We start from the raw sequence: 12707 nt of genomic DNA on the forward strand, positions 1-12707 counted from the left end.
TCATGAAATCCTTGGTGGAAAGTACAGGAAGCGCTGAAGTGGGCAGAACATCATTACTTATATCGGTCCTCCCTCTTCCCACCACCAAGCATGCCTGCCTCTACGTCCCTCATGTGCTGCTTTACCCTCTGCCCAGATTCCCCAAGATGGTACTGCAGGATGTCACCCTGCAGGGGCTAAGAACCAAAGCCATAGTGTAACAGTGGCCAGCGTCAGCTTTTCCTGCAGTTGGAAGAAATGAGGAACACAGAGGTTTAGAAAGAAGTGCTGTCTAGAAGAGCAGGAAGAAGACACCCAAAACACAGATCCAAATACGGAATAAGACAAAAACAACGGCAGGAGGATGTAGCCAGAAGAGTGAGGAAAAGCAGATGAATCTGACCGAAAGAACAAGACAAAGCTGTCTCCCCATCCCCCTGTCAGACTGTTCAGGCTAAGCCAGAGGTTCTGAGGGCGGCCCTGCAGTCAGCAAGCGCAGTGACTCACGGGGGCTGCTGGTATCACGCACGTTGTGCAGCTCCTCTCTGCTCTGCTCAGCCCGGCACTCTGCAAGCCCCTGGAGGACAGCAGGAAAGGGGCCCAGCGGGCACAGGGGCAGGTGAGCAGGCAGCCACGTGGAGGAGGAAGAGTCCCACACCAGCGCCTCCTCCACCCTCCCCCTCCCCATTACGGAGAGCACAGGGCTCTGAGGAGGGAGCCCGAGGAAAGCCTACTGAGAATTCGCGATGGAGAGGGCTTGTGCAGCAAAGGATGTTTGAAGCGTTGCTACTGTTTAGGTCACCTCTTAGCCAAAAACACTATGTGAACGGGCTACTCAAGCGATCTTGGAAATCCTTTTATAACTTGTTCAAAGCTTTCCAAATGAAGAGTTTTGAGTGCTTTAAAGTCCTTGGTTAAAAATATAAAACTCTTAACACATTTTGATTAGTTTACATTAGTCTGCCCTTAGAGAAAATGGAAATTTACTAGCCAGATTTCAAAACAAAAACCTTTGCACAATTGGTGAATTACATGTGAATTAATGAGCAGCATGACTCAATGTGACCAGCAGTGCCCTTTCTGCATTTAGAGGTTGGAAGCCATCCTGTTTTCAGCCATGGCAGTGCATGCAAACTAACCATCATACTAGGCTGAACTTGGAAATTCACATCTGAATTACTGTATCACAGTCTTAAAACAATATTTAGAATGAAGTGTTTATTGTTCTCCTCAGAAACACTGGATATCAACTTTTTAATCATCAGTGTTTTTAAACTATTTTGTTTCACCTCATTTAAAACTTCTATCTTACGATAAAATTTAGTGAAATATTTAAAATAACTATACGCATAGTGGTATAAATTCAAAAGCTTTGCTAATAAGGGTTTACCACCAAAACAGTTGATTATTCACTTTAGAGGTATGAAGGCAGTTATCCATGCAGCCTAGGTTCTCAGAACATTCCTTTTTCACCTTTTGTTACAAATAATGACTGCTGTGGCTGCTTCATATCCTAGCTCTTACATCTCCCTCACCCTTCTGGTCATTTCTAAAGACGGCAACAAAAAAACTTCACACAGTGGGAAGTTTCACTTCTATAAAACCAAAGGCAATTAATTCTGGGTTGATTTTTTTTTAACATGACAATGCAAGGGTTTTCAGACGTCTCAAAGTAAAAAAAGAAATGATTGTCAAGAGCAAAACCGTCCCCAGTCAATTCAGACCCTGTCGCGGTAGCGTTCCCCTGCCCTGGTTCTTAACTCATGACAGAGCAAGGCCCCTGGAGACCCTACATCTCAGGAGAGAAGCTGAGCTGGGCTCCTGACTATACAGGTCACCTTCCTGGAAAGCGAAGCGGAACTTTCCTTGCCTTGAACCTTAATGCCGTCAGAAATGATTCCCCAAACTCACTGGAATGCAAGCTGGGTGGTGTCAACTACCTGGCCATCAGGAGGCTGAAGCCCCACCCTGACCCTGCAGGCAACCATTAGGCGGTTTCTGAACCTCTCCTCAGTTCTTCCCTCTGTAAGATGAGGTGGAAGGTAGTTTTCTAGTATGAAATAGCAGGTTCCCTCCAATCCAAGATCATTTGGAGCTATTCCAAACCCTTAGAGCAGTTTCAGTTTAAGACAATGTGGCCTGTAAATTATCTTCCCACACAGAAAGAGTCTGGATCTTAATTTGTACAATGTTTGGTAACACTTTGACAGAGGGAAGCAGGTGGAGGGTTGGGGGTGGTCCCGGGTGTCAGCTGTGGCTGCTCCAGTTTTTAGTCTTCAGTGTCGCACCATCAGTGACAAAGTCAAAATCAATCTATGAATCTGAGCCCTATGGATCACTCATCATATATACTTAGCTGGAAGGCCCCTGTCAAATAACTCACATACGCATGCTATCATTCGGGTTAGGCAGGTTCCAAAATTATGGTGGTTTGTCTTATGTCAGCTTGGTTAAGCCAGGACTACCTTTCCTTGCGTCCCCTTCCCTAGTGGTTCTAAATGAGAATCAGCTCAAAGATACGCTTGTGTGATTTTTTGGAAGGTAAAGTGATGCAAGGGACACTCTTCTCTGAGGGTCATCAAAGTCAAGTGTGGCGACAGATACACACGAGGTGCTGAAGGTCCCAGCCCGTCCTCATCCTCCTCTGCTCTACCTCCAAGTTCTTCTTCCCAAGTTCTGACCTTGAGGGATGGCCTAGGGTGGCTCCAGGCCCACCACCAGACACTGGCCGTCGACGCGGAGATGGTTACTACGTGGCGGCTGCAGCTGCCTAGAGCCCTGCGTGCCCCCCGCCCCGGCCCACGTCAGCATGTGTGTGTGTTCCGCCGCTCACGTGGGCCACCTGGGGACTTCTCTTGGTCTGCACACCTCCTCCCGCACCCTCCCCTCTGCAGCTCCTCACACAGCGGTGTCTGCTCTCATTCCTGAAACAGCTCCTGCATCCCATAGCCCTCAGAGCGATCCTTCTCCCCAGATTCCCCAACCAAAACAAACACAAATCCCCAAACGGACACTGTGGTTCTATCTACGTGTAACTCCTCAGAGGGCCCCAAACCGAGTGTTCTGCATAGAAGCTGTTTTTATATGTGTTCTATGTCACAGCGTGCTTCCCGGGGGCTCAATATCTTTGTCTAAGAGGGTATAAATTGTACCAAAAGACAGACAACCTCCAAGTGCACACACACGTGTGCATACAGTTGTGTGTTGGAGGAAAACGTAACAGGAAACTTTCTTAGTTTAAAACCTTGCCTCTGCGAATCTGCAGGCAGTGGTGTGAACTATGACTCTGTCCCCAGCTCAGGCACAGGCGGACTGTCCCACCTGTAATCACAGGCCTGCGTCCACCGTCCTCTCCGCCCAGCGCGGTCTCACAGCAGTGCCCGCTGGCACACACCACGGATGTGGCTGGGCTCAGCAGCCCTACTACGCACACCCGCGCAGAGGTGTGTTGCACTTGGGTAGCAATACTGGGTATGCAAGACGCCAATCCCTCAGAGATCTCACTGCTGGTCAGGCAACATTCACACTCTGACCCACAGGCGTTCACCGGGCAGTCCTTCACTCCTGGGCTGAAAAGCAGAAACCCAACGTTTAAAAAAAAGAAAAAGAACACCGTAAAAGTGCGGGCATGAATTATTTGTTTTATTGTTTTTTACTTAATGCAGAGTCGATGTTTTTGAGTAATGGTAATAAGATGCCCAAAATTCAACATTATTGAACATTTAAACAGTAAAGTATGCGGAAAGAAGCCCTCACATGTTAACTCCTTTAAGTTGTAGCTGGTGGAACAACGCAGGATAAAGGCTACTGGGCTTGTCATCATGGTTGATGACATGGGGAACAGCAAAGAGTCCCCACTGTCAACCAACTGTTTAGGCACCAGAGGCAGCACATGTGCCTCCCTTGGAAATGTCTTGGGAGATCTAGAAAGACTCCAGATATGAAAGCCCTTCCTTTCACCTCAGGCTTGAAAGAGACGCCCACCCCGGAGGGTATCGAAGAACTCCTGTGGAATAGAAGTAGTTACGACGATATAGTAAAGAAATGGTTCTTCTGTCTTGGAAGTGCACTTGCCGACACGGCCCCTCTCTAACCCACCACCCGCTCCAGGAGGTCATGGGGAAGAGCCTCACACGGTGACCAGATGACACTAGGGCCACTGAGAGCAGCCTTTTGCTGGCTGAAGGCACCGGGTCCTCATCATCCTGAGGGAGGGGGTCGCTGGGTTGTGAGTTACGTTCAAAACGCACATCCCACCACAAAAAACTGCTCTCAGCTGCCGTACAGTCGATGCAATTTCAGGCCAAAAGTCTGAAGACTTTGAAAGCCCCAGAATGTCTGGGACCCCTGAAAGTCCTGACATGCAGGGCGACTTCCGCAAGGAATCCGATTACCAAGGGGTGGAGACTCAAAGGGACGCACGGCTGCGTTACATCACACAACAGCAAAAATGAATACACGACTCTGAAATATGGATATGAAACACCACAACAAAGTAAACCTCTCAGACTCTACAACTGCAGGTCGCACGCTAGCAATACCTGGCAGAGTCTAAAAATTGGTGATTTTCCCATGAAACGTTTATCTACAATGACTGTGATCAATACTTAAGGGCTAAGCAAAAAGTATATGAAAACTATTCTTCTTAAAAGACAAACTTCATTAAATACCAAGCACAGTGATCAAACGTAAGATGTCCAATTTAAATAAATCGCTTCCGATTTTTCCCAGTGGTAATCCAGGGCTTCCACAACAAGAATGGTCAAGGGCCAACCGCACCCCTGCCGGTGACGCTGAAGGTGTAAGTCACACAAACCCTCCTTGGAAGAACGAAGGGCCACATGTTGGCCAGAGGAATCATCACCTCTGGCTTCGCTGGCTTCTGAAATCCCACAGTATTATGAATGCCCTTTACAGACACAGTGATACTGAAAAAGGAAACAATAAAGAAACACAAAGGTGCTTTATTTCAAGTCCATGCCACCTAAATCTACTGAGTACAGTAACCGGGACCGGAGAGGGGACGTATTAGAACCTAAACAACGACGACGACACCGGGACGTTCGCCCCCTGCACTGCGAATCTTAGTTCAGAAGAATCCGTGCGCTGGCAAGCCAGTCTCCTCCCTGAGAAGCACGCTTCACGCTCCGTTCTCCCTCCGGCATCTTCATCTCTCTCAGTTAAGGCCTGGACAGCGTCAGGGAGGTGGCGACCCCGGTTCTGGGGCTGTGCTCTGGCGGGGACTGGGCTCCGGCCGTCAGCGGCCCGCGGGCTCGGGCGGTGCGGGGCCAGGCTCCGGGCCGCCCAGCTCTGCCGTCTGCCCCTGGAGCCGCTCCACTGTCTGCAGCAGCGCTGACCTCTCCAGCTCCAAGGCCAGGGTCGCTTGCTTCAGCTTGCTTTCACTGGTCAGGAGCTTCTCAATGGTGGCTTCCAGGCTCTGGATCCTCCCATTAGCCACCTAGAGAATAAAAGAAATGAGAATGGAACTGCCCGGGGAGAACACGGGAGATCCACTCTGCACTCCACCGTCCAGCCTCGAAGGCACTCTGGAGCCCTGTTCTGGCAGAGACACATCTCTCCACGTTTACTCTCAGTTCTGGCCTCAGGGGAAGACTCCATTTCTCAGACTCCCTCGCAGGCGGGCTGGGCCGCCCCGAGACCCTCCAGCACCCTCTTCCCCTGTCGTGGCTACTCTGGAAGCCGCCTGTGGAGATGGCGGCTTCCCAGTGCAGAGGGAGCCCGATTCCCGAGTCACCCGCTACAGGAGGACAGCTGTGAGACGGCCCGAGAATGCTTCGTGGAGACACGGTGGAGCGTCCGCGGTGCTGAAGCCTGGGGTCTGGAGCGTTGTTACTGCAGCACAGTCCGGCCCACTTTGACAAATATACGTATTTACAGGTACAAACTGATTTCAGACAGACCATCAGAATGGTTTCTGTGTGAAGGCCCGTGGAGTAACAGCTCTCTACTCTGCACCGTTAATACGCCCTACAGTAACAAGGACGGGCACTTCCCCGGGGACGTGTGTGGAGCTCTCAGGGTGGCCGAGCTCTGCTAAGAGGGTCGCGTGCGTGGCCTCACTGGCCACAGACGCCAGCAGTGCCCCCACTCCCACCCGTCTGCATCCTCGGCACACAATCAGTGTCAGGCCGACCTTCCAGGTGCTTCCCTCTTGCAACGGACCCTCCTCTTCTCTCTAGTCCCCTCGGGCTGGCTTCCCAGGCAACCAGGGAGTTGGTTCCAGTGAAGCGGAGGAGCCTCCTGAGAAAAGCACCCGCCTCTGTTGCTGTCCCCGGGCCTCCCGGCCGATTCCAGCTCTCCGCTGCATTCTCGAGGGCTCAGGCCCGGGGTCAGTAAGGCACCGCACCGGCTCGCTCATCTGCCCGGCCGTCTACGTGTCCCCGGAGATTTTAGGTGGGAAAAACGGTACGTATTTTTTCCCTCATTTTCAAAACAAGGGAAACAGCTTCTTGAACAAGACAACACTTGTGCTAGACAGACAATTCTATGACTCAAAGCCTAGGTCTGGCTGTGACACTGGAACACTCAAAACAGAAAGAAGAAAGGACTGAGATCCTAAGTCTGCCGGCTTACCGGGCAGGGGGCGGTCATGCTCAGTGGGTATGTCCGAGCAGTCCTCTCCGACCCTCACACTCCTCCCACGGTCAAGGCCTGGGACGGGTCCCACCTCATCCCCTCCAGGGCCCACTCCTTCTGAAGGCCACACACTCCCAGGGGCCCCTCCCAGCTTAGCAGTGAGCTGACGCGCATGGTCATTTACTGGGCAGCATGAACGCCAGGGCTCCTCCTCAGTGAGACCGAAGCCGTCTCACGGAAGAAAACACACCTCGCCCGGCACGTGGGTCTGGCCTCCCAAAGCACCCAGCTCACGGGCACTCAGTGACTGGTAGTGGATTATTCCAAAAAATGCGCGTCCCTTAGCATTTGGCAACATCAGACACGTCTAAGCAATCGTCATAAGTACGCTGCTGGACAAATGAGTTTAGACAGTTTAGTCTCCAGCGGCTAGACGACATTCTTAAGTGTTCAACAAGAAAATAGATGGGGCTTTGGTATGTCCAACAACTGTATGAATGGAACAAAGCCAGGAAACAGGTCAATTTTGATACTTGGGCAAAAAAGCAAAGATTTATGTTGGAAAATTAAGTATTGCATTGAACAGCTATCCCTGGACTCTGAAAACTATTTTAAAAAAAAGAAAAAAGGGAAAAGAGGTGTGAGTCTCACATCACAGAACTTATGTGGTCTGGCTGAAAGTAATTCCACATGACTCATAGGGTAATGGGAAAACTATATGCAGGCACCCACAAACTGACACACCACAATTCCTAGCCCAACTCACTCTTTGAGAGCAGCAGTGTCTTACAAATTTTGGTGGCCTCTGGCACCCAGCACAGCTGGGACCGGCATAAGCTCTAGTCTTGAATGATACCTCCAGAAGCACACAGCCACGTGGTCAAGGGAAAGAAAGATCATTCCAAGGAGAACATCTGTTGTTACCAATTACCTCTTGATGCGTTTCTTCAGAACGTAGATGTCTGAGCAGCTTTTCACAACCCCCTCTCTTCACAAAAGGGGTACAGTATCACAGGAGCAGCGCAAAATTACTTCCCCTCTTCATCGCAAAAAAACCCACATGGTAGCAGCCCAATAAAATGAACCTTTTATTTGAGCACTATCCTAACGAGACAAATGCTTCAACTTCAAATCTGAGCTTGGTTAGAAATGTTTCCATCCTGCCATACTTCAGGGACCTACTGTTTGTTTGGAAGGCATTTAAAATTACCAGCTACACTGCAGACCCTTACGTGCAAGATAAGGCTCTTTGTTCCCCGGCACCTCCCCTTCAGGTTACAGCTAAGACACCCTGGAGAAATCGTACTCAGGCATAGTTTCAGTTAGGACAGCTCAATCTTAGAGGGAAAAAAAGCTAACTTTCGGAATGTGACTGGTAGTCAGGCCTGGGTAAGGATAGACTTTTCTTTGTTCCTCTACAGCAAATATCTACTAGGTTTCTACTGGGGTAAAAATCCCTGCTGGGGGGAATACATTTTAGACAGGGGTTGATTTATTAAGCTCCAAAGGCTGGCCTTTCTCCCATCACTGCCAAGCTTGTGTCTGCAAAGCAGCAACTTTCTATGGAGAAAAGTAAGAGGCTTGGATCAGGATGGAAAGCTTATTCTCAGGACAGCACAGGAATACCAAAGAATACACATTTTGGAAAAAATACAAATTTTTCTCCACAGCAAGCTCAAAAATAATTTTTTAAAACACCCCCTTCCCCCCCCTCCACACACAATTCCTTAACAATGACAGCTTTACCACCCATATTGACATTTAAAAAGCAGGCTGTATGGTTAGTTTATTCTATCTGATTGGTAGAGGAGTGCTACCCCCTACCCCAACGAAAAGGCATCTTTCTGTCCCTGTCACACAGATGAGGGAATCAGAGCAGAGCAGGTGACAGTGTGGGTGACACTGGACCCAGCAAGATCTGGGTCTCTGGACTGCGCCTCCGTGCTTGCTCCATCTCGCCCTCCTGCACGCAAGGTCTGGGTTTGCCTTTCTACTTACTGTATGTCCTCATCCGCATTTATCCATGGGTAAGATGGAAGCTTCCAGAGGGGAGAACTGTGTCCCTTCATGAACTGAATTTTTGCATTTGCACCAGGGACTCACAAGTCCTGATCACAGGCTCTGGTTTACTCTGTTAGGGAGATTCTGTGGCACTTCCTCACTCGATATCACTCCGTGGACCTAGCTGGGTTTCGCTCCTGAAAGCTCATGCCTTTGATTGTCTCGTCATTACTCAAAGCGCAATCGCTGGCTATTCGGCTAATAGTACGACGGCACCCTGAACCCAAGTTCAGCTCTGGGTCTGTCTCCTGAAAGGGTTAAGTGCAGAAATAGCCTCTCAGAAAGTACCAGGACAGTCTGACCTTAGCAAAAGATAATCTGTCTGCTTCCTAACAAAAAGGAACAATTCTCCCGGGCTACCTTTGATCCCAACTACAAACAACCAAAAGAGAAAGGGCCTACGGCCATGGGAAAACCCAGCCCGCTGGTGCCTCTGGTGAGTTAATGAACTACCACACGCTCAAGGTTCGGGAGGCTGCCTTGTAAATATGCCCTACCTGCAGTTGTTCAAGGAGGTCAAGGTTCTGTTTGCGTAAGCTGCTGTTGGTTTTCTCTAATCTGTCCATTCTTTGGTTGTCACTGAGAGGAGAGGAATCGATAAGTTCTTCCTGAAGCACGTGGTACTCAACTTCATAAGCTTGTAACTGTTTAGAGATATCCATCACAAACACCTGTGACACACAGAAAAGTCATCAGGCACTGAAAATGAGAAAAATCACACACACACACACACACACACATGTGACCACGTCGACGGGTGCCCACGAAGCACCTACTCTGTGCCTGATACTATCAGTGATAAACAAGGAAAACTCTCTGCACTGAGAAGGGAATAATTTTACTTGGGAAGAGAGGATTTAAGAAGCATTTGGGGGGACTTCCCTGGTGGCCCAGTGGTAAAGAATCCGCCTTACAATGCAGGGGATGCGGGTTCGATCCCTGGTTGGGGAAATAAGATCCCACAGGCCGCGGGGCAACTAAGCCCGCCCACCTCAACTACTGAGCTGGCACGCCTCAACTAGAGAGCGTGTGTGACGCAAACTACAGAAGCCCACGCGCTCTGGAGCCCGCGCGCCACAACTAGAGAGAGAAAACCTGCACGCCACAGCTGGAGAGAAGCCCACGCACCACAATGAAGAGCCCATGCGCCGCAACGAAAGATCCCGTGTGCCACAACAAAGATCTCGTGTGCCACAACCAAGACCCAATGCAGCCAAAAATAAATTAAATAAATAAATAATATAATAAATTTTTTTAAAAAAGAAGGATTTGGAAATAAACCAAAGGTAACAGTAAGTGTAGGTCTCTGATACTCATTTTTTCAAAAGCCAAAACCTTCTTTTTTAAAATGCTTATAAGAGTTTATTTTTACTTCTTATTTCAGTACTTAGATCATTTTTCTCTGAAAATTCTATTAGATTAGATACACAACTATGGGTCAAAGAGAGAATAAAACAAAACAAAAGAATCACAGCCCCATTTGCTCAGTCACCAGGTCAAAGTTTAATTATAGTTCAGTTGGATTTTCAGAGTTACAAGAACAGCTAAGTAATGGAACTGTTTACTAAAAAACCCTATTCTGCACATAAGATATGCAGAAATGAGCCAAAACCCAAATGTCACCCACATAGATGAGCGAATACAAAACAATGCCTGAGTTGCCTTCCTTTCCATAATAGTAACAGTCATGAAAAAAAACCACTCGTGTGAAAAACAACCCCAAAGTGCACAAGTGAGTGAGCTGTGCATATCTGTACTTTCTCTTGATGAGTGAAGTGAGCTGGATGGAGGCTGGGACGATGAGGGGTCAGAAGGCAGAGGCTGCTGCTGCCCCAGGCATGAAGCCCCGGCGTGGATCTGAGAATTCAGTCACCACATAAAAAAAGCCAGATCAGAACACACATTTAAAGAATGAAATTACTCTTTATAACAGCAGAAACTAACTCTTCACAGCATTTCCTTAAGAAAGAAATTCCAACACAGTTAAAATCAATGAAAAACTCATTTCCCTTGATGGTACCCTATTAGCATTCAAACACGAATGAGTCCCATCTTTCCTGAAATCAATTTTCAAAAACCATGTTTACTTTCTCACCATTCCCAGAAATCTTATTTTCTCTTCCAATCTTATTTTCTCTTCCTTGAGATTAATTTTTCAGCTTCCTGGTTTTCAATTTAATTCAATGACTAATACTAATTAGGCACAAAAGTCACTATAGGCCAAAAAAGTAATACACGTTGTATTTGTGACGTGCGTGCGTGTTTGTGTGTGGAGTTGACTGCATTGATCGGATTCTCTGCTGTCCCTCAGAGCGACCGTGAGCTGGCAGGGATTATCATCTCTATTCTACAGTCAAGAAAACTGACTCAAAAGCTCTCAGTCAGCCCTTGAATGGGGGCTCGGCTGGCGACTCCCTGAATGACCCTGAACAAGTTACTTGACCTTTCCTGGCCTCAGTTCCCAGCCTTCACCACATGGAGGTGGTAACACCTACCTGACAGCATAGCTGTGGGGAATCATGAGACACAGGCCTGGCAAGCTGAGCTGGTGTCCTAACTCAGCTAAGGGATCTGCTCCCACACAGCTGTCACAAAACCCCTCCCATCCAACCTTGTGCTGCAGCAAAATGACAAAGGATGCCACACCATGGAACTTCTGAACAGCTCAGAGTAAAGACCACACACATTAAAACCGAGATTGCTGTGGCATTAGTGTGTAATAATAAACACGGTGCGGGATAAATGTGACACACACACTTTTTTTCTTCCACAGAGGTTTTTAAATGAGCTCCTAACCTGGAAAACCTGGGGACAAAACCTCTGGCCTTTGATCCAGATGGATGGGCAGCTATGGTTAATGGTTCTCAGCTGTGCACAGAGCGGAGGGATTTATTAATCCCCAGGAACCATCCTGGGTCACAATCATCTCTGCTCAACTGCATCATTACCTCCTGGCTGCCAAAACACACACACGGCCCTCGCAGCCGTGCCTGGGAATTTATTTCCGACCATGGCAGCATATGGCTGGCGGTGACAGGAGCGCCCTGGTCCTCAAATGACGCTTTCTCACGTTGCTGTATAGTCTTCATAACCCTAATTATAAATGGCTTCATGGTATTCTACCAACTCGACGTATCAATAACCATGTTAATCCAGTCATCAAATGCTGGATATCTAGTTACTTGTAAGTTTTTGTTATAAACGACAACTTTAAACATCCTCATATGTACGGCTTTTCCCATATTTTGGATTATTTCCTAAGCATACATTCCAAGAAATGGGATTACTAAGTCAAAGGGTACAAATATTTTACTGGCTCGTGATACATATTGCCAAATTGCTTCCCAAACGGGAATAATCCACATACAGTGCCATTAGCAACGTAAGAATGTGCCAGATACAGTATACCCTTGGCACTGGGTATTGGGATTAAAATGTTTCATTTTGTTATTCTAGGAAGGTAAAGCATTATATGCTATTTAAATTTAAATTATGCACGAAGCTAAATATTTCCCCAGATATCTGTTTGCTAGACGAGTCTCCTCCTTTAGAGAATGAAGCTAAATAGTTCCCCAGATATCTGTTTGCTAGACGAGTCTCCTCCTTTAGAGAATGAAGCTAAATATTTCCCCAGATATCTGTTTGCTAGACGAGTCTCCTCCTTTAGAGAACTCGTTTCTGTTCTTGGCGCGCCTGTTCTTGGAGACTTGGTGTTTCTCTTTGCTGTCTGTGGACACTCTGCAATGAAGCCATCAACCCTGATGGCTGCAGAACTAGTCACATACTTTCCACCCTCCCCACCCCCAGACCCTTCCCCCCAGCCTGGTGGTCTCAGTGGCATACCAAGAGCTGGATGGGGGAGCCTCTGCCTGGGTATCAAAAATAAGGGGGCGCAGTGTCTGTAGTGAATTTAAAAACAAAAATAAACCCAACTAAAAGTTGGTCTGCTTTTTATTATCACCACATGCAAGCAATTCTAAACAATGTCAGTAGTAAAGTACTCCTCCCTGCCGAACCGCACCCTCTTGGTACGGCACTGACTGGCCTTTTAAAAAACTAATTTTCAATAG

At 48.0% G+C, this 12707-nt stretch overlaps 1 protein-coding gene across 7 annotated transcripts in view; it reads right to left on the reverse strand.

Annotated features, from left to right (window-relative positions):
• TBC1D1 (TBC1 domain family member 1) overlaps positions 1–12707 on the reverse strand; it is a 289772-nt gene that overhangs the window by 60245 nt on the left and 216820 nt on the right. For 6 of the 7 annotated variants that reach the window (XM_059923211.1, XM_059923206.1, XM_059923210.1 and 3 more), the window contains 2 exons: positions 9135–9308; positions 4928–5437 (listed from right to left, as the gene is read on the reverse strand). In XM_059923211.1, coding sequence (XP_059779194.1) covers positions 5237–5437; positions 9135–9308 — 375 coding nt within the window. In that variant the 3' untranslated portion in view covers positions 4928–5236. Of the gene's footprint in view, positions 1–4927; positions 5438–9134; positions 9309–12707 lie in introns of those variants that run through there. The other variant, XM_059923208.1, reaches the window with a different exon arrangement.

Source organism: Balaenoptera ricei, chromosome 5, assembly GCF_028023285.1.
Source record: "Balaenoptera ricei isolate mBalRic1 chromosome 5, mBalRic1.hap2, whole genome shotgun sequence".
Taxonomy (NCBI): Eukaryota; Metazoa; Chordata; class Mammalia; order Artiodactyla; family Balaenopteridae; genus Balaenoptera; species Balaenoptera ricei.